Source organism: Corapipo altera, unplaced genomic scaffold, assembly GCF_003945725.1.
Source record: "Corapipo altera isolate COAL_440 unplaced genomic scaffold, ASM394572v1 61411, whole genome shotgun sequence".
Classification (NCBI taxonomy): domain Eukaryota; kingdom Metazoa; phylum Chordata; class Aves; order Passeriformes; family Pipridae; genus Corapipo; species Corapipo altera.
In genome coordinates, this window is record NW_020884875.1 from 24,567,534 (window position 1) to 24,595,115 (window position 27,582).

At 37.5% G+C, this 27,582-nt stretch overlaps 1 protein-coding gene across 6 annotated transcripts in view; it reads right to left on the reverse strand.

Annotated features, from left to right (window-relative positions):
- PRUNE2 (prune homolog 2 with BCH domain) overlaps positions 1–27,582 on the reverse strand; it is a 148,803-nt gene that overhangs the window by 13,438 nt on the left and 107,783 nt on the right. For 5 of the 6 annotated variants that reach the window (XM_027634605.1, XM_027634607.1, XM_027634606.1 and 2 more), the window contains exons 10-15: positions 14,638–14,717; positions 13,556–13,756; positions 8,259–8,435; positions 3,945–4,047; positions 238–369; positions 5–91 (exon numbers count right to left, since the gene is read on the reverse strand). In XM_027634605.1, coding sequence (XP_027490406.1) covers positions 5–91; positions 238–369; positions 3,945–4,047; positions 8,259–8,435; positions 13,556–13,756; positions 14,638–14,717 — 780 coding nt within the window. Of the gene's footprint in view, positions 1–4; positions 92–237; positions 370–3,944; positions 4,048–8,258; positions 8,449–13,555; positions 13,757–14,637; positions 14,718–27,582 lie in introns of those variants that run through there. The other variant, XM_027634609.1, reaches the window with a different exon arrangement.

Below are 27,582 nucleotides of genomic sequence, written 5' to 3' on the forward strand. Positions count from 1 at the left end.
ATACCTTATAAAAGGTCGTGTCACAGCCAGAATTGTCCTGATAAACCATGATGGATGAACAATTATAAATGATTTCAGATTCTTCCGTAATCTAAGTAAAAAAGCAATGGTTTCTTAAAAACAACAGAAAACCCCACAAAAGATACAGAAAGATCATATACAGTGAACACTGGCATACAGGGGAGTAACAGAAATGGTCAGTGTTTAAAATAATGGATTAAGGAAAATATTACTGACCGTCGATCAATCATCTGGTAACATTTTTTCATCCAACCCAATCCAGGCATCCTCCTTCTTGGTGTTGCTCCATTCAAGTAGACAATCATATAGTCTTCAGCTACCATCAGCTCCAAGGTACTGATTACATAGCTGGTAAAAGTACACATGTCAGTGAGCACAAACTGTACACTATCTGCTTAAGCCCAAACTAAATCAATCTACTAGGAATAAATCAAGGCAGACTAAGCAATTTATTACAAGAGAAGCTTTTCTTTTCCTTTAAACCGAAGCAAACATTTAGCACTGGTCACCATGGTACCTGTAGATGTGTAACTAGAAAGCCACAGTCTTATCTCTGTCTTCAAAAATATGTGGTTTCCTTACAAAAATACTGTTTCTTAGTGAGTTTTCAAATCTCATTGGTGACTTTGCTGTTTCTTAAAAAGACATTAAATAATAAGATTTTGCAAGGGAGAACATGGCAGGACCATGTGAAGCCCTAAGAACTTCTAAAATTAACTATTGAGAAACTTCTATTCACTATTCTAATCATCAAGGATGATGAAGTTTGTTCAATGCAAAAATAAAAAGTGTCAGGAGAAGACGGGTGAACTTGTTTAAAATTTTTGTGATCCTCACACTATGGCTACTGAGTCTGTGACTGCAAACTACAAACACTTGAAATTCAAGGCTAATAAAACTTGTCCATCAACCTGACTTCTGATGGGAGAGATCACTCCATGACATAACTTCATTTTGTGAGAATAACACTCCAAACACTCATTCATCCTACCCAGAAGAGCACACTACTCAGTCAAATGCGAGGACAATTTTAAATTCTTGTCTGGGACGTTATGTGCAGATGTTCCACTCAGTAGTCCCTACCTCATCTGGCAGCTGATCATCACAGGAATATTCAAATTGTTTTCTCTACTAAGCAGCCTCAAGGCATGCCTCTGTAAAAACTCGAATGAAAAACCGCAAGTCACACCTTAAAAACCTGAATGCCTAAGTGCATTCACTACAAAAGGCAGTTCTATCCCTGAGCACAATGGTACCTTTCACACGTGTGTGGGAATGTTCACAATCTAATCTGACCTTGAAATTCCTTAGAATGCAATGTCTTTAAAAGAATTGTAGGAAATCTAGTTCTGACCAAAGAGAGTGATATTTTACCTGGGCATAAAGTGGGCAGCCATTAAGTAGACCAGTTCCATGCATTTGATAAATCCCATCTAAATCACTACTCACTCAATGCATTTCAATGCTCTTTCTTACCCTGCAGTTGTGCATTCCCTGCTTTTGCCTGATACTTGTAAAGGCTCATGTCTAACAGTGAAATAGCAAAGCAAGGGATTGCATGGAGATTTTGATGCATAAAGCTTAATTTAACTGAACCTACTGACTACCTGACAAGTTACGAAATTAGCCCTTCTCACAGGGCACAACATCTAGTGCTTTAAAGGCATTGAACCGTACAGAAGTTTGTATAAGTACTTACCAAAACAGTCTGAAAAATATCTGTGTTTACTAAGGGCAAAGGGAATTGTGAATATTATGAATAATCAGTTATAATAAGAACAATCATAAAGGACTATTATGACAAAAAAGAATCTCTGCTAGTTTTTTAGTCAGATCCCACTTATCTCACATACTTTCATTCAACAGCTCTTATCCAATTTAGGTTGTGTTAGACCATTTGCCATTTTAAGGATGCTGAGCTTTCTTGCAAAGCTTACCTATCTAGCAATTTCTTATTATTTGATAATAATGGCAATTTCTTTATTATTTGAAAAGGTGGACAGAATTTTTCTCATTGACTAGAACAAATTCCTCACTCTGCAAGCAAAGCAATGGTTTTGTTTTCAAAGTGTGATTTTTCAAGTTGAGATTCTTCTACAAAATTTTTAATCTGTTGACTGTGTCAGGCAGCCACAAATTAAACAGCAGAATTTTCTGTGTGGTGCTTCATTATCTAGGAGTGCTCTAGAAGATGCCTCAAGCGTTTTGGCCCAAACTCCATCCTTCAAAAACAGTTTTACAGGAATAGTCAAGATAACAAACAGGAAGGAATAAGATAATGGGAAATGTGAAAGGAATCCAGATGGGAAAGTAACTGCAAAACTTGGCAGTAACTGAGGACACTTATTAATCAGAAACTAGAGGTGGCCTATACATTGCACGTACATTATTATCCATCAGAAATAGGTTGTATTAAAAATGGAAAAAGATTCAGTGATTTGCAGGTCTCTCCAGATTGCTATATAATTCAATAGTAAAGAATTAACAAATGTTTAAATATATGAGTTATTGCACATTTAGTAAACTGTTGCAATCCCTCTACTTCTATGCAATTAAAAGGCCTACAATTGGAAGAAAGGGGCAAACTAATTTTCCCTTTTCTTGTTGTCTCAGAGAGAGCCAAGAGATAAGCCTTAAAATAAGCTTAAGGTTCACAGCCAACCTGAACACTCTCTTATACTACTACTCCAGAGAAAGTTATTTTAAAACTGACTTTGGCAGTAACCTCAAGCCATGTGGAAAAGGCTCTTAGGGCTTTCTCTGCGAAGTCCATTTACCACCAACTCTATCTGGACAAGGGTCTTGGGTGAAGACAAAGAAGAACTACTGAATGCCAGTCACAGTTATTTTCAGCTTTGTTCCTTACTTACCAAGTTGCAACCACTGTAGTAATTCCTGCCTACCTTTTAAATCACTGGGCATTGTGTATATCAGTTATCAGATTACATGGGGCTCTTAGAGGCTCTACCAGGCAAATGATAGCAGTTGTTCTGACCAGGAACTAAAGCACCCATTCTTGTTTTTCACTCATAAAGACAATGTTAAAGGCATTGGCTATCACCAAGTGCATCTTCAAGGACTGGAATTTTAAGGAGACTTTGGTCTGTGCTCTAGTGCCCTGTAAGCTGCAAATGGCAAAGGCCAGGTCTCCTGCTGGCTTTAGAAATGACTTACTGGGTTTTAGCACAGAAAACACTAGATAGATTGATTTTTTAACAGTTGTAAGTGGAAGTAGCTGGAGATACTTGAGGGTAGTGCTGCCTTCCCAATTTTTGGCTGCCAAAACAAATTGCTATTAGGAGTAATTTTCCTGTGATAAATTTGGGTTTTTGTGGCCAAATTTGTGTCCTGCCGAACTGGCCCCTGCCACTTCTAGATGAAGCAGAAGCAGCCGGAGTCAGGAAACATACTTAGAGCTGTTTGTGTCAGTAACTGCCATTTATCCTGTATTTTAAAAACAAGTGTCAAAAAATGGCCCTGTGACTTCTGAACACAGCACAGCATATATTAAAAATATATACAGTGATACATCATGATAATATACAATCAACAACACACAGTAAAAAACAGTCTAGTGGTGTAAGCTGATTGTTCTCAGCGAGAGATGGAAATCACTAGTGAAACAGTGCAAAGACTGTAGTCCCAAGGAGTTGAAGATACTGCATTCCTTGACATTTAGGGAAATACTACAGTCAGATTTGGTACTGACAAATACATCTTAATTTTGGAGAGTGAATAGGTAAAAAATAACAAAATAATACTCCAATGAGAAGTTTATCTAAAACTACTCTTTTCCTTGTCATTCAGATCACTCCACTTCTAATGACCAAAAGTACCTCTTAATTAAAGACAGGTTACCTCTCACTGTATAATTATGAGTACTAACCCAAAAGACTCTGCTACATTGCTTACGTATCACTCACAGGAAAAGGTTTTCCATGACATAGTTGTAATCAGTTCGACTGCTGTCTGGCAAGAAGCATGCTGCAAACACAATGATAGCATTCAGACCATCACCATAATATCCTGTGGAAAAAAATGAAAAGGCATTTTTATCTTTGTCAAAGGCTTTTAACAGGATAAATTTAAAAAGAAATCTCAAAGTCCTGTAATAGAGCCACTATGTCTAATGCTGAAGCAGATTGAAAATGTACGAACTATCATCAAGTCATAAGGATGTATGAGAGTCAGTTGAATTCTAAAAAAACACACTTAGCACAACTATTAGTAAACTTTTTATAGAGACCAGCAAAAACACCTTCTAAGGCTTCTACTTAAGGTTCATTGCATCTCTGTGGCAATTATGTGCTGAATGCTCACCTCAGATTGAGTAATAAGGGGCTAAAGAAAATCTCCTACATTTGCTGTCTTGCATTGTTTGAATGATGTTTTGCAAAGTCTTCCAATCCAGTATCAGTTGGTTGGTGCAGCTCCAATGGCTTTAGGATATTACAATTATGACTCCATACCACTATACCTTAAGAGCTCCTGGGGACCAGTTAAATCCTTTCTTGCAAGTTTGTGTAAATTACTTTTCTACCTTGGACACTCCAATCATCCAATTCTGGCATTCTCTGGGCTGCACCACTGCCTAAAAACAGCTGTAAACCCTCAAAGCTGTAGCACTACCATTCTGGGGTCCAGGATGTTCCTTGTTACCCAAAATAAAATATTTTCTTCTTGTGATGGATTAATGATGGTTAGTCTTCTCCACAATCCTGTATTAGTAATGATAAATAAAAAATACTCCTGCATTTCATTTTTAAGTTTTGCTTAAAGGATACATGCAATCAGGAGGGAATTTATAAACATGCGGTAAAAATGGTTGTAAGTAGATAGCACTAATGATGCAGAGAGTCAAAGCTGGATATACTCAGAGAACAATTCAAAAGCTTTTCAAAAGAATCTAGAAGAAACTGACCATGACAGGGAGACGATAATGTTTGTGAAGGAAGGAAATTTTCATTTCCCTCAGAGACAGAAACACATTCCTGACAAAAATTAAAGGATAATACCACGACTTAAACAACCCTTCTAAAAGGAGATTTTAAGACTTCCACAGTGCTTTTTCGATACCAGAGGACAGCATCTAAGTCTAACTAAAATGCTCATGGTCCTGTTTTTGGCACAAATGATTGTTTCAGCTAGATTATTATGGAATTGTGCTGTGTTTGGCTGGGATACACTTAGTTTTCTTCACAGTGGTTAATACAGGGCTATGTTTTGGATTTGCACTGAAAACAGTGTTGATAATATAGAAATGTTTTTGTCATTGCTCAGCAGTGCTTGCACAGAGCCAAGGCCTTTTTCACTTCTTGTACTGCTCTTCCCCCTCAGTGAGCAGGCTGGGGGTGCATAAGAAGTTGGGAGGGGACACTGCCAGGACAGCTGACCCCAATGGACCCAAGGGATATTCTATACCATATGGCATGATGCTCAGCATACAGAGCCGTGGGGAGAAGAACGAAGGGGGGAAGCTGGGAGTGATGGTGCTTGTCTTCCCAAGTCACTGCTACTCACAATGGAGCTCTGCTTTCCTGGTGATGGGAAGCAGTGAATGAATTCCTTGTTTTGATTTGCTGGAGTGCACACCTATTTAACTGTCCTTATCTCAACCCATAAGCTTATTCACTCTTACCCTTCTAATTCACCATAGGGAGGAGTGAGTGAGTGAGTGAGTGGCTGTGTGGGGCTTAGTTGCCAGCTGGGGTTAAACAACAACAGGAATAAAGCAGTATTTCTTTCCTCCTCAGGCTTCAAATACGGAGGACATTTCTTTCCTTACGTAAAATTAAAAGAAAACTTTAAAAGATTTTATATCATGCTGCCATAAAGAAATCTGTCCAGCTGGCACAGGAGTTTGATAGCGAGAGCACATTGTGGCAGGTGTGCCCACTAAAATACACAGAACAGTCCAAAGTTCATGGAAAGCAAAATGATTACGTGCAGATGCTAACTAACAACCCATGGAAGAAAAACCCACAGATAAGTCTAAACCACTTTTCCTCACACATGCTTGAAGAGAAGGAATGTTCATCCAAGGGAGAAGTGCATTTTAATTCACCACTAGAAGGCAGTAAATGCCATTTGCCCAAATTCTCAGCCTGTGCAAAGAGAAATATGTTGAAGACAATCTCATGCCTACACTGCCAAGTCTACTCTCCCCTTTCCTACTTTGTGGCTACCACATAAATTCTGCATTTGCTGTTGTCTGTCATTTGTCAGGGAGGAATATTCAGTAGACCATCAAATCATCAAGACTGCTTGACTTCCAATTAACTAATTTTAGTCAGAATCTATTATTAATCTTGAGGTTAAAGAAAAGATTCCTGGCCCTCTAAACACTCCACTAAAGTATTGCCAAGCGAACTTCATACAGAATAGGCCTAGTTGCCATAATGCAGAAACTGTTAGAGCTGTGCAAAGTCTTCCCACAATCCATGCAACAAAATGATTTTGGTTTCCACATCTCCAGTTTGCCACTTCATCTAATCCAGTCCTTAACCTACTTTGATTTGGCTAGATATGAGGCAAAATTTCCAATTTAGGCACCGGTAGACTGAAACTTATTGTTCTATCTCACACTGTTTGTCTAATGGCTAACTCCACTGACCAGCACCCTTTCAAAAGTAAAGGAAACTTAATGCTCTTTATCTTAGATTTGAGTGATCTAACAAAACAAGGTGCCAGACACATAAAATTTGAATTCAAATTATTTCATACTGAGTTTAACTGAGTTACCTAGACTCCCATTGATAACTGTGCATTATTATGTACTTCACAATTGCCATCAGAGATGTCTGCCAGAGCTACTTATTCACTCGCTAAAATGGACTAGTATTTATTCTTCACAAATGCTGATATACATATATACACCAGCATCTACTAGGAAACAGTTTTCACCACAAATGTATACTGACTAGTTTACAGCATAAAAAAATATATAAACACAATTAGCAAGGCCCCAAAGTATTTTGTGTTTGTTTCCTAAATTATGCCATCTGTGTCTGTTTGCTAAACTGTGTCTGAGGTGTCATCATATTCATAAATCTTTGATGGTGGTGTGGTAGTGCACAAATACTTGGAGGTTTGAACATTATTAATTCTGATTAAACCTTCTGCACACTGGCCACCATTAATACCTGTAGGCTAGCATTTATCTGCTTTTTAATGTAAATGCACAAATCTGTGAACCACATCCTCAGGTAATATAATTAACCATAATTTATTTATGTCACTTTTACCAGATAGAGATTCAACACTGAAAATATACTGGAAAAAATGGCTGAGCTTTAAATGATGTTACAGATCAACAACACTGTGACAAAAGGATCCTCATATAAACTCACAAATCTCACCTCTGAGAGGCTGAGTTGCCTACCTCAGGTTTTGCAGGAATAGAACAACTCATCCTTACACAACACTTTACTTAACAGAGAGTAAAGAGAGTCCTTGAAAGATACAGAGTCCAAAGATAATCTAAACCTGAGACAAATAGGAAAAGGCACTTAGAAAGCTTTGTTTCTCTTTCTTCCGTTAATATCTAGAGTAATATTTAGCCATTTGTATTAATTTATACAGAAGTGTACTAGTAACACCAGAACTACAAATTCTCCAACTCAGCAAATTCTGTGATTCTCTGAGGAGGCTGCGGAGCAGATGAGCAAATTAGACAATATAACAAGAATACAAGGTCATTTTCCTACTTTAAATGTTTTTTTCGATAAGTTATTTGATTTTCATTAACAAATTACGTGAAAAAACCCCATAAACCAGTTCCTGGTGAAATGCTGCCAACAACTATAAATGGCAGAAAAACAGCATAGGGAGCTTAGCCAGATGAATGAAAACCCCAGGGCTTTCTGTATCTTTGTTTTTGCCACTCTACTACCTCATGCAAAAGCTTTTGTCAAAATCCACAGAATAATGTTTTCAAAATTTTATTTTGCTGTAGGTCAAAAGATTTTTAACTTGTTCAAGACAATTTTAGCCTACAATGACCAAATTGTTCCTGACACATGTATGTCAGTTTGCTGCTCCTGAAATAGCTTTGAATTTAAAACACTTATTAGTCATTGCCACACTGAATTGAAAGTCAAGTTGATTTTCAGCCAAGGCTGAAAAATAAAATTTTCTCTCCCCCTGCCAGTATGATAACAGAACAAAACCAGAAATCATGATCAATAAAGCATGATTTTTTTACATCAATTTAAAAAATACTTATAGGTTTTTCCTACCTCCATGTGAAATGACCTTTTTGTATGGTTCAATGACTTTCATATCAATTCTCTGTTCTTGTTCTCCAATAACGACCGTTCTCCATAACCTGTTGTCCTCTCGCTCCTCTTCAGCAGTGTACTCTGGAATTGATTCAGATTCTTCCTGGGAAGCATCCTTTGTAGCAGTATGCTCTTCTAAAAAACAAAACTGTATATATTACCTCCTCCTATATATATTGTATATATTACCTCTAAATACTGTTGTTGTTACATACACTTGAAACGAATGACTGAAATTAACTGGATTCTTACAGTACTGGTATAAGTAAGAGCAGAATGCGATCATCTGACAGCCAGTCAATGAGAAGTATCCATTTTTTAAGACTTTTCATTATTACGAACACAAAAAGAACAACAGCAACTACCACTGTGAGGAATATTGCCATGGGATTTTTGGTTTTGCATCCAGTTGGTAAAACTGAGTAGCTGCTCACTGGTTACTGCACCATAGGCCTTTTAAAATGTCTGTGTTGCAGGTATAAGAACTATGCTGGAAAAAAAAAAAAGGAGGAACTAAAAGTGAACACAGGAATACCTCCTGTCTAGAGAGGAATTATCAGAGAGCTATAGCTTCTCAACTTTTTCCCAGTTTGTCTCCAATCTCTTCACATTCACCACCAGAAAATATGAAGAACACTCATCTTCCTCTGCTTCAGTCATGCTGACTCCTCATGTAAGCACAGTAGTTGCCTCCCCCAAGGACTGTGGCTGAGGTTAAATACCAGTTTTCTCACAGATGTGAAGTACAGAGCAGCCATGCAGTCTGACTTGTTCTATGAGCACCCTTGAGAGAACAGGCACATGTAGTCCACAGACACAATGACCACAGTAAATAAACTGTATGGCTGACAAGTGACTAGGAAGTCTCAAACACAGCCTCTCTGTTGGATACTCTTAGTTTCAGAAAAACTGTGATGTAATTAATAAAATCTACATTTCAATTGCACATGGACGAGATGGTTCTTAACTGCATTCCAGTTTTTCAAATTTAATGGCTGTTTACAGAGAAAGTGACAGGAAAAGTGATTATGTCCACAGCTGGAAATACTTATTTTCCCTCTTTAGTTTTTGTTACAACATACTGTGTTTTCCATGGGGTAAAAAAAATTCCTCTTCTGTACTATTTTGCAATATTCTGTATAGATATTGTTAATTTACCTTCATTGTAAAGATTCTGTACATTTTATGCATTACACATATTTGAAATAAATTGTTCTTTTTAAAGCATTATTCTGGCTGTGAAGTCATAAGAGCAGAATTTCATTTGCAAATCAATAAGCAAGGTAACAGTAAACAAAGATACATTGAGATACATAATGACATACACGTGTGTACTTTAAAAGCTGTAACATCCTATTTGAAAATACCAAAGAGATCTATGAGAATTAAGAATAAACTAAAAGAAGCAAGTTTAACTGACAGGAACTAAAGAACACAATGTTTCATAGATGTCCTCAAACCCTTCTATGTATTGGGTTATCTACAGATGCCTCTGGTTAATGCTGCTTCTTGAACTACTCATACAAACTGAAGTATATGATCCTTAAAACACACTAGTTTATTGTAAAACTTAAATCAATTATCTTTATGAAATTAGGAATACAATAGTATACTGTGTTTATACCACATATATCTACACAGAACCTTTAGGTACAAACACATATGTGTACTAAATCTTAAACTGTAAAACTGATTTCTCCATTAAAACCTATCAATAATTTCACAAAAATTGTTAGAAATACCAAATTTCTCTAAGTACACACAAAAAAGCTATTAAAAATCTATATATTAGGTTGAGTATATATTTTTTGTTTTGTTACAGTATGACAGGAAGCTGAACATGAGGCAGCAGTGCGCCCAGGTGGCCAAGAAGGCCAGTGGCATCCTGGCCTGGATCAGGAACCGTGTGGCCAACAGGTCCAAGGAAGTGATTCTTCTCCTGTACCTGCACTGGTGAGGCCACACCTGGAGTACTGTGTCCAGTTCTGGGGCCCTCAGTTCAGGAAGGATATTGAGGTCCTGGAGCAGGTCCAGAGGAAAGCAACAAGGCTGGTGAAGGGACTGGAGCACAAGTCCTATGAGGAGAGGTTGAGGGAGCTGGGGCTGTTCAGCCTGAAAAAGAGGAGGCTCAGGGGAGACCTCATCACTCTCTACAACTCCCTGAAAGGAGACTGTAGCCAGGTGGGGGTTGGTCTCTTTTCCCAGGCAGCTATCAGCAAGACAAGAGGGCATGGTCTTAAGTTGTGCCAGGGGAGGTTTAGGTTAGATATTAGAAAGAAATTCTTTACAGAGAGGGTAAGCAGGCATTGGAATGGGCTGCCTAGCATGGATTCTCCATCCCTGGAGGTTTTTAAGATGAGACTGGATGTGGCACTTAGTGCCATGGTCTAGCAACCACAGTGGTAGTGGATCAAGGGTTGGACTTGATGATCTCGGAGGTCCCTTCAAACCCAGCTGATTCTATGATTCTATGACTAACAAAGTATGAATTTCTACTGCTGCCTGTCTTGTATTTTCTGTCCCTAATATGAAGTATTGTTAGGGAATTATACTGACAGAATATCCCCCTCTATAAAGATCATGACTGAGGCAGAGAACGGTAGCTAGCAAAACAGCTTTAGTGAAAAGAGGCTGGGCTAGGTAACTTGCAGACTAGTGTCAAAACTGTGTTTGGGGTCTGATAATTTTTTTTTTTTTTTTTTGGTTGGTGAAAGTGCAGATGATGAAGAATGACAAAGATCCTGATAAAACTTCTGATGCTGAAATCAGACACATGAATTATTTTTTGACAGAAATTATACAAGACTGCCTCTTCCTGATGAAGTAGCTCTGCTCTACTGCCTGGAGTGCTGATTTTGCAGAGAAAGATGCACTAGTGTGAAATTCAGAAAGGACATAAACATCTGCAGACAAAATAAAAACCACTTTTACTTTACAAATAATGCTGATTTGGGGGCAGGCCTTTACTGATATTCATGGTATGGTCTTCAGAAATGCAATTCTTATGCCATCTAAAGCAATTATAATACAAAATTATTTCAGAAACTAGCATGGGTTCTGAAAAATAATGTTTAAATGTATGGTATTAGTGACAAAAAGAAAACCACTCTGTGAAACTGATGATCAACCAATCTCTAAACAAGTCAGATGCTAGTTTGAGACAAGTATTTTAGTGTTTCTGCTCTCACCTATTTTCTTGCATATTGCAGTTATGATGATTCTTCTTCACCATTCTTTTAGACAAACGGGTTTCAGTATTGTAATACAGACCCATCAGTTTTTCAGTGATGAGGAAGACCCCTGAACCATGACAATAGTCTTGCTTTTCTCTGTTGTCTTTCATAGCTTAAAGGGATTTTCAACAGTCTCATCATGACAAGTTAAAAATCACTGCTCTCTATGGTCTCAGCAGCTACGTCTTCTCGTTATTTACTTTCCTGGGTTTGGCACCGGTTAGAAACATTAAACTGTGGGAGACTCCAAGTGCTGGTAACATCAGAGTGCATACTAGTTAATGGCACAGTACAAAAGTACAAAGATAACAAAGGCTATTTACCATGCAATTAAACCATTCTTCACTTTTCTTAAGACTATAATCTTAGCTATCAGATTCATTTTATTTATAGCTAACTTCTTTTATTATTCTTTTATTATGCTGGCTTCTTTTGACAAAATGTTGACTTTTTTTTCCTTTTCTACTCTCTGTTCATGGTTCTTCTAAGTGGAAGACATTTTTGTTACTAAGTATGTCTTAAACCAAACTACACAACTGCAAAAATGTCACCAAAAACCCAGGGACCTTGAGCTCTTCACACAGGAGTTCAGGGAAACTGGTCCAACTTTAAGAACTGAAGGAACCATCACATTTAGAAAGCAGCAAAAAAGAAACCACTGGGAAGAAATGCTTGCCAGAAATACATCTGCCAACAAAATCACTAGAGCTGAATTTAATTATTTGAGGGCTTAAAGGCAAAATCTGTTCCACTGCAGGCAGAGATTTCTTTTCTCTCACACAGTAGTCACAACAGTCTAAGCAGGTTAGCTCGCGCATGCGTGTGTGTTAACCTTTGCTATAAAATCTTCTAACCATCAAGCAACTCATCTCTATGCTCTGCATCTACCCATAAGGATATGGGCCTTCTAATGAGAAGTAACATTAGAGATGCTCATGCATGATTGAGTACACAGTAATGCTTCTTTAGCAATATCACTTAAAATGATGAAACTGTTCTTGTATGCTCAAGTGACCTCACTAGCACTAGAGAATGTAAATGCATGGGAAAATTCCGTTTAAATTGATCCAGTTTTTAAAAGTTTCTTTCTGCTGTAGGTTGTAAAATGATCACACTCCTTTTTCTGTCAAATAGCTTATTATCTGTATGATCACATCAGTGATTACAGGTCTTGTATATTTTATGAGGTACCAGCAAGGAATGAGTGTTAACACCCTATTTTGTACATCACGAGGGTAAATAAAGTGAGTTAAACAGTGTAAAACACTTTCACATCATATTTCTTTGAGAGAAAATCATTAATATGCAAAGGAAGAGTGAAGGGTCTCACTGCACACTTCAGGGTGTATCTATACTGCATGGCTAGTTCTGCTGAGAAACCATATTTAAATAACTGGAATGAAGAATTCTGTTGTTCCATCACCTGAGCTGGCTTTATCAGGCTATGCACACAACCTTCCACATCTCAGCTTCTCAGTCATACATGGGAATAAAAAGTCGACATTTCTTCCTAACAGAAGACCTCTCAGCACATTGTGTCTACCTCACTTATACACTGCAAGATCTTTGGTGCAGCTTATGTCAGCCAACATTTTGCACAAAGTTATATTCCCAAGTACTACTGATGTAACTGTAAGCTACAGCTGCCCAGCGCTGCGCTAAGCTGCACTTAGCTACAGCGTTCTCTATAACAAAGATCAATTGCTTTCTTCTTGTTTTCAGATAAGTCCTATAGTACTGGACAAAGACGGGACTCTGAATTTGATTCCCTCTAGATAGCTGCTCTTACTTTATTAGATCAGCTGTACTATTTTTTTCTGCACTCTAAAAAAGTAGAAGTATACTATTTTACGCAGGTGAAAGGTTAAAAAAATAGCAGACAGCAAAAATAACCTGGATGCCTAGCATTAACTCTCGAATGCTTTAACCACATTGATAACCTGACAGACATGAGACTGATCATGTAAGCAGTAAAAAAAAAAACGAAAAGATGGACTCTGTGTTTACAATTTAAAATATTACCTTGTCCGGTGTATTCAAAAGAGTCTGCTTCATCAGGAGTGTCAAGGTCATCTACATTGATGTCAATTTCATCTGGTGTATCCAAATTGTCATCAGAAAGTACAGACCCTTCACTCTGGTCCAAAGAGAGATTGATGTTTGGAGCAGTGAGCTTTATCCTTCGGGGTTGGGAACCATTAAGATCAAGAGAATTGGGAGGTTCTTAAAAAAAAAGACGAGGAAAAATGGAACTTTACCTACTCCACACACAATTCACCTCCCATACACTTAAAAACCACTTCAAACACACTGAGACAGATCAATTTTAGTAACACCATGACATTTAAGACCACCTAACACAAAACACAAATATCAACATTGCTATTTAGTGAAATAAAACAAGCATTTACAGGAACAGTCGGTGTAGCTCAGAGCTGCTAAATTATGCAAAATCCAGATTCTGTTTTCTGCAATCATCAGACAAAAATCAGGTATTGAACATGCTCTGACCAAACTGCTTAAGAATTTAAAGAGCAATGTACAAGCCATTTGAGCTATGAACCAAGACACTGTTGAGTTCTGGGAAAATTCATAGGAGTGAAACCCTCAGTAAATATTTTCACATGCACTTGGTGCTACTTGGATGGTGCTGATTTGCAAGTAGTTATGTCTTTAGTTTTAACTATGCAATATCTTAATACAATAATAGAAATAAAAAAACCCTCAGTCTCTTAATCAGTCTTAAATAAAAATAGTCTTCAAAAAGACAAAAGCTAGGTATGCCTTTGCCCCTTGCCTGTATGTTGTGTGGCCCATTTCAAACTGTTCTAACTTAGTTCGCTTAGACAGCAGTCAATTATAAAGTAAATAATACAGATTATTAAAACTTCGCAAGGACTAAACAACGCACAAGAGAAAATGTAACACTACAATTATTATTTCTCAAATGAAGAAAATAATTGACTAAATAAAGCAAACTTAACACTTTTTTCTTTTTGACACTGAACTGATTCTTTACCAGCACAGAAATATCTTTCTCACTGCAAAATTAAATGCCATGGGAATAAGATACAACTAAGAAAACGAGTTAGAGCTTCTCTCACCAGGTCTCATCTCTGTAGAACTGGGGCTTAGTACACCCTCAGATAAGGGGATGTCCATTCCCACATCCTCTTCTACCAACCTGAGAGGTAAAATACAAAGTAAAATCTTAAAGAGATGCATGGCTTGACCTTGGTATCAATACAGCTCATGTGATTACAGGCAACTGAAATATCCTTCAGCATAGCCAGTTCAGAGTCTGATCACAAAACTGATGTGAGAAGCAAACACAGCTGTTGTAATTGTACTGTGTCATTTTCACCCCTAATTTACGCACATTTCTGTAGAGCCTTTGGAGACTACGGGGCACAGATATCCACTTTTACCTGTACCAAGACACAGGTTGACAAACAGCAGTGTTTGTCATTTTATGCAAATGAAGTTGGTCTTTTGTCATCCAGCAAACTAGATACATGATTGCAGGGAGCTTCAGCTTCTCTTTGTACAACAGTATATTCACAACTGTATATACATTTACTGTATAGCAAAAATGAGATGAGTGGGTTTTTTCATTCTTTTGGTATCGATTGTATTTTAGAACAATTCTGATCCAAATTAGTAGTACTGAAGCAGTTGATGTACTGCACTGAAGGAGTTCAGAAAGTACAAAAATGAGAACCAAAATTACATCATGGATTTTCAAAGACTAAAATGTTGCAAAATATCCTACCTAGATTCCATTTTTAGGACGGTACTAAGAAATTACATTTAACTTTCATACATATATAAGACAAGAAAAAGGCATTACATGGTGAAAACAGCAACAAAGGTGGTTGAATGCTTAAAGAAATTGACTTGAACTGTTTTCATGTCTATTTGCTATTCAAGCATTCTACAAAATACTTGCTGGAAGGATGGTTCAGCTGCAAATGGGAAACAATATTTTACTTTTCAGGACACTCTTGACAACTTCCAAACCATTTGCAATTAAAATGTATGACTTCAAGAGAGCTTCATTCACTTTACCAAAATAACTGTATTATTATATAAATTATATTACTATTCCAAAGTGTCTATTCCCCCCCCCTCCCCCCCCAAAATCTGAAGAATAGACCATTTTTACACTTTGACTAACAGAAGTGTGATGAGTTCAAAGAAGGTACTTTTCTCTGCCATAGTATCAGCTAGCTATTTTAAGAATGATTCAGCTGAATGGACCTGAATAGGTTTGGCTTGTTGCTCCTGCAGTTTCTTCCTACCTTCATTTTCCCAATGAGAAGGACTATCCTTCTTATCTTACTGTGTGCAGACAAGACTCTTCTGGTCAATCTTTCTATCAGACTGTGAGTGCAGTTTCTGTGATTTCTTATTAATTTCATACAAATTAAAAGTAACTGTGTATATGTAGGCCTGCCAAAGGCTTCACTGTGCTAAAAGTTGAAAAAGATCTTTACCTCAAGCCCCATGCCATCAAATTCCCATACAGATAGGGAAACTAGTGAACTCCCACATTTCTGTGGGGCCATAAAGAATACAGAAAATTTAACGCAATGGTTAAACACCGTTGTGCTGCTCAACTCATAACCAAGCCTTCTCTCTCAATAAAAACTTGTTCTACTAATTTTGATTTTATCCCCACATTCTCTATACTATATCTTTCACAAGTACAGAAATGAACAGCTTAATAATTTTTACAAAACATGCCAATTCTGGAATATGTTTAATTACTGTCAAATAAGGCTTGAATAATCTTTCTCTTTGGATACACAAAATAACAGGGAAAAAACTTGATCAAACTATCCTGCTTATGAATAAAATGAATGGCACAAATTGTCTGTAAAGTACCATTTCCTTTTTTTTTTCTACTCTGTAGAATTATCTGTGTTCAGAAACACTCAATACCATTGCAATTACTTAGAAAACATAAATAAATCCATAGAGTATTTGGCTTTTTTTGTGTGTGTCTATTCAATTCATAGTAAAATGAATAGTGTAATGAAATATAATTCATTATAATTCAATATAATTCATTCATCTGAACTCACTATAGAAAAATTTGAATTCTGAAGAAGTTCTGTAAGTAACAGCCAGATAAGGTAAGAAACCATAGTAGTGGAAAGAGTGTGGGGAGAGGATGAATACTTCTAACCCATTTTAAATTCAGAATAAGACATTACTTGGTGCATTATTAACCTTTCTAAAAATAAAACTACAAAGAGTTCTTTGGTTACAGCAGTTCAGGACTAGTCAGATGATAACTTATGGGTACTCAAGGGTTTATGTTTTGGTTGGACAGAACAGGGTTGTGATACAGTCACATAAACCATTAATTTATAATATTTCTTACAGCCTTATCAGACCAAATGGCAATTCCTTACTGAACAAGCTTTGGAAATTACTGCAGGACATTATTTGAAAGGAAATACTCAAAGTTGTGTGAAGACTAAGATACAGGAGAATAGTGAATTTTCTGGGTTAAAAAGAAACACTATTCTCTGCACAAAGCAAAAGTGTTTGAGCAGAATGAAGATCGTCTCTGTATGATAAGATCATGACTAAATTTTGTATACTCTATCCCTACAGAAACAGTGATAATCATAACATGAAAAAAGCAATTTCACACAAGTCATTAATTCACAAATTTAGAGTTGTCTAAAATTTTTGCAATGCCTGGGACAGAATTTTTCTAAGTCATGACATTTCTAGAAATGCATTAAGACTGCTTTTCTCCCTGTGGTATCTCTATTTGCTGCTTTCTGTAGAGTCTCTTACACTTTCACAACAAAAATTCGAAATGCTTTTCGGCTTTCACTGGGACCACTACAGTTGAGTTATACCAAAATTTTATATCATAGTTGTGTTTAGAAGAAGACTACATTTCTAGGGATTGAAAGATATTTGTGTTTCAATTTCTGCTGAAATACAGCTACAGGCAGTATACTAAAAAATACCCCTCACTTCGGGATTACAGTTAAACAGCCTTAGAATTTGTCTGTGAATCTCTAATTTTATTCTGTTGGCACAGTGTTATTAATGTCAATAATCCATATTGTTCATATTTGGTTATTTAATTTGGTCTGTGGTCCTGAAAGCTCTGGACCAAAGCAGGCATTTAAAAATCAGTTTAAGTCCAGTACCAAAAGCATTGCTGACACAAGCTTCTCCATTGTATCTTCAATCACATAAAAGATGTTATCACCTTTCAGAAGATTTTTAGCAGCGATTAAATTCCTGTGGGTTTTTTCTCTGTCCGCTTGAGGATTTTTTTGTTGTGGGGTTTTTTTTTTTGGTTTGGGGGGGGGGCGGGGGTGTGGGTGGGTGACTTTTTTTGCTTCTTTTTGGTTTTGTTTTTTTAAATTGTGTCAGGTTCTTACTTACTGTCAAATACAGCCAACAGACTTTTTGGAGAAGAGTCTGACTCGAAAGCTAGTCCTATTTTTCCATATTCCCTGTGCTTTGCCCAAACAGATTAAATTGTCCTCGCCAGACATACATGCCTTATTTTCTGTGAAACTTCCTATTTTTTAAACGCCAAGTTAATATTTGTTCAGTCATAAATTAATAGGCAATACAGGCATCTTTCAAATCTCATGGCTTTAGAAAGCCAGTCAGTGAGTATGACTTCTGTGACACCACCTTGACATATGGCTCCAGAATTGCCATCAGAATGAACAGAATATGGATGAAGGTTGTTTTCTAGAAATATAGCTTCTCATTTTCTCAGAAATTGGATTTTTCTCAAAATTGGCTTTTGAGAGCATGTTATGCTGAGTAGTTCAGCACTTTTCAGAGTAATTTCCGGCTCTGTAGAAGCTCTCGGCAGAGCTCAGCAAGAACTCTAGTAATGGAAGATAGACTCCAAAAACTTTAAAATAAGCAACTATCTCCTCTTCCTTTCCCACAGACTACGTCACATACTTCCAAAATCCTGGCTTATAAAATTCCTTGCCTTCCATACATTGCAACTGATGCCATGGATGATCTGGCCAACAACACTAGAGAAAGAAAAATATTTTTATTTTTAATCCCATTTTAATAAACACTCCTTATTGAAGAAATAAATTATGTTACTTTAGAAAAGTCCATTCTAATCAGATATGATTTACTGGATTGATAAAAAAAGGCTCTTTTACTTGGAACAGAGGTCAAAGTCAATTAAGGGTTTTTGTGTCATAAAGGACTTCTTTTATGTTGTACACAGACAGGTCATTAAGGATCAGGTACACTGGGAATCAAGTTACTGATTATTTGCTCTGATATTCAGGTCAACATACTTGTTCAGAAGCAGCTAAAACACCCGTTTCTCAAAGGTGGATCAGAGGCAGACACTAAATTCATACGAAAGGAGGAGAGGCTGGAGGCTGAAACACTTTTCCTGCTGTTTTTGTAAGACATTCTTACAGCTCAATAAATTAATAAGCTTTAAAGAATTCTGAGTGCCCTTTCAAATCAGTGTTTCTCCAAATAAAAGTTATCCTTCCTGACTTTTCTAGGTACAGTAGCATTCTGCTATTTTGGAAAGAGCAGCTCTGAATATTCACAGCAATATGTCATAATTCCTATGGGCTGTGCTGCCTCTCCCTTGTGTCATCTGTGATATATATCACCAGTTTCCCAAGGTGCTCTACAGCAATTACATATCAAGAAGTTAATTTCTTTAGTCTAAAAGAAGAAATGTCTACAATGCACTGCTCTAAATGAACATCTACAACCTGCAAAAGAGAACAACATTAATCCAGCGGTGACTGTCACTTCTATAAAGCAAATTCCTCCACTCCAACCTAGCACAACTTACCGGCCTGACTTTAAATTGTACACATTTTCCCACACTTCTGTACTCACCATTGCAGAAATTTATTCTGAAGTGAAGCCCACAGCTGCCAAACACTTTTCCTAGATAAGTAAATCACATTTCCTCCATGCTGTTTCCTCTATATACAGAAATACTTTTATACTTAATATTTTACAAGATGTCAAAAGTTTTTTATGAAGTTTCAAAGCATGATGAGTAAAAGGAATGACCTGGATGAAATGTCCTCCATTCATATTAATACTTGCTTGGTTTGGATATTAAATGGGAGGAGGGGAGATGAAGTACAATGAAGAAGTTATTCAGAGACTAGACATATAGGCTTTTTTCATATTCTCAAATTCCACACATAATGCAGGTACATCCTGGTCTTGGAGGGAAATAAAGTCCTGCTTATAGTCCACTTCCTCACTGGTTTGCAGTGAAAAATTGAGTTGTTTTGAGAATGAATGAATGCACTAATTATGAAATTTTTGGTATGAAAACAAGAAAGGGAACTTTAACTCCTCCTCCAATTACTTTTTTAGCACACAGGCAGCACAAAGTCCTTCTCCTTTGAACCCCTCCTGTCTCCACCCTGTGACACCATCCTTACACAAGTCCAGAGCCCAGGAAAACAGAAATGAGAACTGGAGGGATTGAACATAGGAGTACAGTATTTTCCTTAGAAGGTATTAAAAAGTATTTATCCAGTAATGCCTGTCCAATGACTCTCAGCACAGCTCCATCTGTAAATGCCCTTAGGATTAAGAAGTGTTAAGTGTGTTGCTAGGTCAAAGGTCAGTATCTTGTGCAAACCCATCTGTGGCCTTTCTGCTACCTGAAGCAACCTACTGATGGGTCTCATGGCATTTTGATTGCTCCACCTGAAAGATGTCTAACATCTTTCAGACAAAATGAGAATTCTTTCCTACTAAGGAGCAATTAAAAGCCTCAGAAGTGGAGCCTAATGCAAAAGTTCAAGCACTCGACAAACTACAATTTACATCAAGAAAGAGTTTACACACGATGTTTCCTTAATTGTTATATTATTCTTTGTTTACAATTCTGTGCTACAGAAATTCATACAAATTTAAAGCCAAAATATCTCACCAGATATCTGACTTAGAAGTGGTGCTTCACTATCACCCATCTCTGTAGCTACTTGTCATGGTTTAGGCTGAGCTGGCAACTAAGCACCTTATAGCAACTCACTCACTTCCCCTCACCCCAGTGGGATGGGGTAGAGAATCAATACTAAGACTTGGTTGAGATGAGAACAATTTAATAATAATAGTAATTAATAACAACAACAGCTTTGTTCTTGAACCATGATTGGTCTCCCTTCTGGGTAAATTCCCAGTTAATATACTGGGCATGATGTTCTATGGTGTGAAATATCCCTTTGGCCAGCTTGGGTCACCTGTTCCAGCTATGGTCCTTCCTGACTTCCTGTGCACCTACTTGCTGATAGGTCATGAGACACTGAAAACATCTTCGACTTAGGGTAAGTACTACTTAGGAGCAATTAAAATATCAGTGTGTTATCAACATTATTCTCATACTGAATACAAAACACAGCATTGCACCAGCTACTTAAAAAAAACAAACTCTATCCCCACTGAAACCAGGACACTACTCCAACATTCATCTCATTCACCTCACCTCATATAAGAGGTATCAAATCCCACTCTGTTATCACAATTAAACATTTCACACTTTATTTCATTTTTAGAAAGGAAACTGTTTCGCTGGTTTGCATTTCTATCCAAATAAAACGTCTTTCCCTCTCTTTTGTACATTACGTATGTGTGCTCCAAGCTTGTGGCTTGTAATTGCTGTGCCACTTCTGCTCAGAAAAAGATATGAGAAGTTCACAGACCATCACTACAGCAGTATGTTTTAAAATAACGGCAAATGTCTACTTTCTACTTTCATTACTTTTTCTTGGAGTGCTCAAAAAAGACAGAACATAGTCACTCTGTTCTTCGTTTTAAATAGAGGATGGTTCTTCCAGTTAGAGATGCAACTGCATAAACTATGTTACAACTGAGATATGTTATTTCATAGACCTTTAATGCTAATGGACTCAAAACAAATTCTAATTTAATCTGCATGTGTTTGCATTTTTATTACTTATTATCCATGTAATATGGGAAGCAATGTTCTACAAACTCAGAGAACTGCTGGACATACTTCAATATCAACCGTGTCTACAGACAAAAACAGGTGCTCTAGGAAACAGTGTTACTACATAATGTTGAAAACTAACACCCGAAAAAATATGGGCTTTAGTGTAAAGAAAGTTTGATGAAAACACACAGAAAAAAAACAGAGAAAGAAGTCAGAAACATTAGTGGCCAAAAACCCAAATGGATTGTGCACTTAGAGATGAAGAAACCCATTGGCAATAAACCCAAAATTACTTCCTAGTCCTTTGCTACAAAACTTCTAGACAAAAGCCAAAAATTTATACTGATGCCTACTCAGAGATAAGAGACTGTGGTGTGAATTTTTTAGGTTCAGCAGAATTAATGATCCCTAAACTGTAGCAGAGTATGCAACAAATCAAAGTGACATATACTGTACAAGATTTAGTCAATATCAGTCAGAGACTATGCTTCAACTATATCTTCATATCAAGAAAATGAGTATATGGGAAGGAATCCACTCCAGGATATCTGAGACTACAAAAAAAGTAATTATTTTTACTCACAGTTGTGTAAAATAATTATACTGTATACAGGTGACTTGCAAAATGGATTAATTTTATAACCTCCCAAGATCTGTATTTAGCAACCATATGTTAGTATACTAAATTAACTGTGTTTCTAGTGCTATTTATTTAGTAGCTTTTAATCATAAATTAGTTCAGGAAAAATCTATAGATTGAGTACTAGAATTTATGCATAACATGAGACTTTTATTCCTGTATCTGGATGCAAACCAAAAAAAAAAAAAAAGCTGTGGTGATTTGTATGAGCCAAAAGGTTTACTAATCAAATGTCAACTAATCATTGTCATACTGCTTGCTGCATAGTAGATAACATGCTCATAATCCCGTTTTACAGAAAAGGATGTCACAACAGGCACAGAACAAACCATTGCTAAAAATGAGTAAAAATCTAAGTTCCTTGGTTTTCATACTTCATTTTTCAGACTTAAGTCTTCTTTTATTGGTTATGCTGTTACTCCATGTTTTCCGTGTACTGACATTTTACTTCATTTTCAGCATGACAGTTGGATGAAAAGGTTAGGCATGTCAGCAAGAGATAATATTCTCTCTGTAGAAAAATCCTGTATTCTAGCCACAAGATTTGAGAACATGTTAAAATTCTCACTTTGGGCCATTTTTAACCATTCTTTATGAAAATGTTTCCTATTCTCTAAACAAATTCATTGTTTAGTATTTCTTTACCTACTGATCTTTTTCCTCGTTCCTCTTTTCAAATCAGTACTGTAAGCCTCCTTTTTTCCCCAGGTAGTCAGTCATAGCAGTAGGCTCTCCTGGCTGCTTATATCACTTTAAGACTGTTAAAAAATATAAAACACATGCCTCTGCTTTCACTGCTGCTAGGCAGCCACACGCTGTCTGTCCTCACTCCCTGCCAGCTTCCTCCCTGTGCCACAGCACAAGAGAAGCAGGCAAAGCCATGGAGGGACAAATCTAAGTAAACAGACATAACGGAATTCACTAGGCTATTTCAGCAACCTTCTGCACATGCCCATGGATGAGGCTGGCTTATGAAAGGAATCCAAGGCTCCAGGCTTCTTCAATTACCTGTGACTTGCAGCCATATGAAATAAAAACATATCTTAATACAGAATGAGGGAAATTTAAAGACCCAAACCTAGATGTCTTGCTGAAATGGGGTCTTAGAAATGCAAGCCAGGCTGATGCTGCCTGCAGGAGACCCCAGAGTCTCCAAAAGTCTCTTCCTAGAGGTTTGTCACCAGCAGGCCATAGGATGCTACAGCAAAGACAGTGCAACCCAATGCACAACTATTTCTTAACTTATCTTGTCCTTTCTGCATTCCCATGCATTATTAACCATGCAACATTCAAACACTGCTCTAGAGACAGGGCCATCATCCCTTCCTAGTGCTTTTCAGAGCTACTAATCATCTAAATAATATTTCCAAAAATAATTTACCATACTTCCAGCAACAGCTTTATGAGTTAAAGACAATAAATTATTCACTGTTACAGAAGAGAATCAGAGAAATTAACTTTGAGAGTGTCCATTAGTTGTGAGTTCCTGATACATGATGTCTAATAACCTTTGGCTTTTTTTCTGAATATGTAGCATTTTATAACATCTATATGGCATTACTGATCCTCATGACTACGTCCCACCAAAAAAAACTGGTATCATCAGATTCCAATGGCTTCAGTTTGGCATCCAAAAAACCCCAACTCAGTTAACAGTCAGTGGAGAAGGACATATGCAATTCAAGCAGCTTCTGACTTCTGTGACCTGCCCTACACCTCATAATAACTTCATGGCATAAGCACAGACAGGAGCTAATTCTTTAGGGCAATATTTTCCAACTGTATCCATAAAATAGCACTGTCTCCAACTACATATTTTCCTGTGAAGTGCAGAAACTGCTGCTTCCTAATACTACCAATATTACCACTCCAAAAATATTCCCTTAAGTCAATATTCTGTGTGCAAAAACAGGTAGAGAGTAACAAATGCTAAGACAGAAATAACAGGTCACTAAACATCTATTTCTTTGCTTTGGCATTGCATTCATATACCACCACATAGTCGTGCCCTAAGAGTAGGGTTAGGTGCCTCTGTTAGGTGCCTACATCAATGCTCCTTAATCTTTACTGAGATGGTGGAAAATTGCCAGGATTAACAACACAAAGGTGGTGAGCATGCGTGATGGGTGCTCCTCCATCAATACTGAAAGATCACAAGGTCTGGCAAAGTGCTGCGTAGGTTCAAAGCAGTATTGGCATTTAGAAGACATGTTTCAACTCATCTGAGCTCTCTGCTCTTAATAAATGTTGTGAGTATTGTACAAATAATATTCCACAGATCTCAATGATCTGTTAAGCAATAACGACTGCTGAACAAACATTACAAATATACTGTAACATGATAATGCCAGAAGGGAAAATAGAAGTTAAATTAATATGATTCAAAAGATTTTTAGGTGTAACCCGAAAATATGTTTTCTTTGAAATTTGTATTTCTAAAATTTATTAAGATGCCAGGCGTAATCATAGATCTGGGACCTGATTCTGACCTTTTACTTTCACTGAGCAATTAATTATTCCTTTAGAAAACTCTGTTTTAGTTTTCCTCACCTTAAAACCAGTTTTCTTTCCAGAATGCGGAGTTCAAAGTGACCATTCTCCTGCCATACTGTGCTGTTCATCTGACCATTCATCAGAATACCTGCAGCTTCAAATGATGCAACTAGCACATGAACAGCACTTGAAAAAGCAGTGTGCACCTTCTGCCCAGTGCAGCCACCTGTACTTTCAGAAAGTATGCTAATGCTTTAAGAGTAGTTAATGGGGTAGAGTTTGCAGGAATAGAAGCTGAAAAATCTCTAGGAAGTTTGAAAATTCTCACTGTACTTGTGTGTGGGGAACTCCCCTCCAACTATTATTACAATCTACACCTTATCAAACATATTTGTTTCTAAAGGAAGACATGCTCAAATAACACAGTCATAACCATTAGTTCTGAAACTGAGAAACATCTGAACTTCCATGGCTATTTCCTGGGCTTTTCATAGAATCATAGAATCAATGGGGTTGGAAAAGACCTCTAAGATCATCAAGTCCAACACTTGATCCGCTACCACCATGGTTATAGACCATGGCACTAAGTGCCACGTCCAGTCTCATCTCAAAAACCTCCAGGGACGGAGAATCTACCCTAGGCAGCTCATTCCAATGTCTGATTACTCTCTCTGTAAGAAATTTCTTCCTAATATCCAACATAAACCTCCCCTGGCACAACTTAAGACCATGCCCTCTTGTCCTACTGCTGGTTGCCTGGGAGAAGAGACCAACCCCCATCTGCCTACAACATCCTCTCAGGTAGTTGTAGAGAGTGATGAGGTCTCCCCTGAGCCTCCTCTTCTCCAGAGTAAACAACCCCAGCTGCCTCAGCCTCTCCTCATAGGACTTGTGCTCCAGTCCCTTCAACAGCCTTGTTGCTTTCCTCTGGACCTGCTCCAGGACCTCAATATCCTTCCTGAACTGAGGGCCCCAGAACAGGACACAGTTCTACAGGTGTGACCTCACCAGCGCTGAGTAGAGGGGAAAAATCACTTGCCTGGTCCTGCTGGCCACACTGTTCCTGATACAGGTGAGGATGCCATTGGCCTTCTTGGCCACCTGGGCACACTGATGGCTCATGGTCACCAATGTTTCTGTAATACTGTCAACTTCTTGCATTGCTTAATGCATTTGTTTCTCTTTATGTATGAAAGATGACATGTATAATGATGATGACACTTATTACCATCCTATACCAGCTGGAATCAAATGTTTTAACAAAGTATCTTACAATAGGTGACATCTGTCTTGATCATATGATAAAATGTGTAAGGGATGATGTTTAGAGCTGCTAATCATAAGAACTCAACATCAAGATGTACAGGTTTTTATTTATCTGTCCATTAAAGCATTAGTATTTTTCTATCACTCCTTCCATCCTTTGATTTCAAATTCAGCCTTTGTACAACATGCTGATAGACAGGGAAAGATACACGGCAACATTTTTTTTATACTGTATGACTTCTATCTTTCCTCCCCTCATATTCCCTTTCTCTGGTCCTATGACCTTATTCTCTATTCTTCTCAAACAACTTTTATTCCTTCAATACCTTAAATATTGTGAATTTCTTTTCTGACTTCTGTGCTACTGTACTACCAAAATTTCCACCCTTCCATCTTTTCCATGGTAATGTAACTAGGATTTCACAACTTATAATGTTCAATGTTACTATAATTTAGATTCATATCTTACCTACTATGGCAAACTTACAAAGAGTAAGTAACAGCTACATTTTTCCTATCTTGGCTATGGCTGACCTAAAGAAAAGGCTCTAAAAAGGCTTTAATGTTAAACTCTGGTGTTTCTTAAAGCTGTGGTTGCCAGAGATGTAATAAAGAGTAGGGGGATTTAAGTGACAATGCAGAATGTAGAGTGGTAATTTTAAGCAGCAGATTAAAATGGAAATATCCTAATGGGTGTAAACTGGTAACTGAGAAGTTCTTATCCATATTGGGTGACTTGCAGCCTGGGAAAAACACATGGCAAAAGCCCCAATCAGGAGCCAGAGAAGGCTCCTAATCAGGGCACATAAGCTCTACTGAAGCAGTAAAACTGGCACCAAACATGCTATCCTGCAGTTCGCTTGCACTGTCAGGAAGTGTTCAAAGCAGGAAAGACTGTCAGACCCTGCAGTTAGCAGGTCTAAAAGGCACATGCAATGGGAGATGGGAGATGCAGAAAGCCAGAAGCATTTTCAGAAGCAGAACTTTGTCACTGAGCTGGAAGGACCACAGAAGCAGTAGGAAGATAAAAACCAACTTAAGTGTGAGAAGGAGGATAATGTCAGACATTGCAAAAATGCTGTGAAAGACTCAGAGTGACAGGAAATGCCAGACTGAAGAAGTAATATTCAGGAAGAAGGTGAAAAAATGGGGCTCCTTCCTCCACATGGCACTCCTCACATTATAGCTTGGGAAATACAAGGACAAGCTTAGTTATATGCCCTACTGCTTTAGAAACAAAAACGTGTATCCTGCTGGGCTGCTGCCCATCAGACAGCTCTTTCAGAATTTGCTGCAACCGTTTTCTGCTGAGGAGATTGATCTTATTCTTGTAGGACACAGTCAGCTTTCATCTGTGAGAAATGAGGAAGTCTGATCTGCTGCTATTTTTCATAGGTGCAACAGCTATAGACACCACAAATTACAGGATATACTAAGAACTAATAAGTAATATCTGAATGAGTTAATTCATAAAATCCCATAACACCTAAATGATTGCCTTCAATGTCCAAAGGAAAACAAAGCAGATAAACTATGAAATCTGTCAAGTAACTGGAATGTCACTGCCATCCTCCCCTCTGCCTCTGTATCATTTGTTACTGCAATAGCACTGTTATTTTCTGGATATTTGATCTGATAGGAAGTGCCTCCAGCCCTGATAACACTACAGTGATAATAAAACCTTAA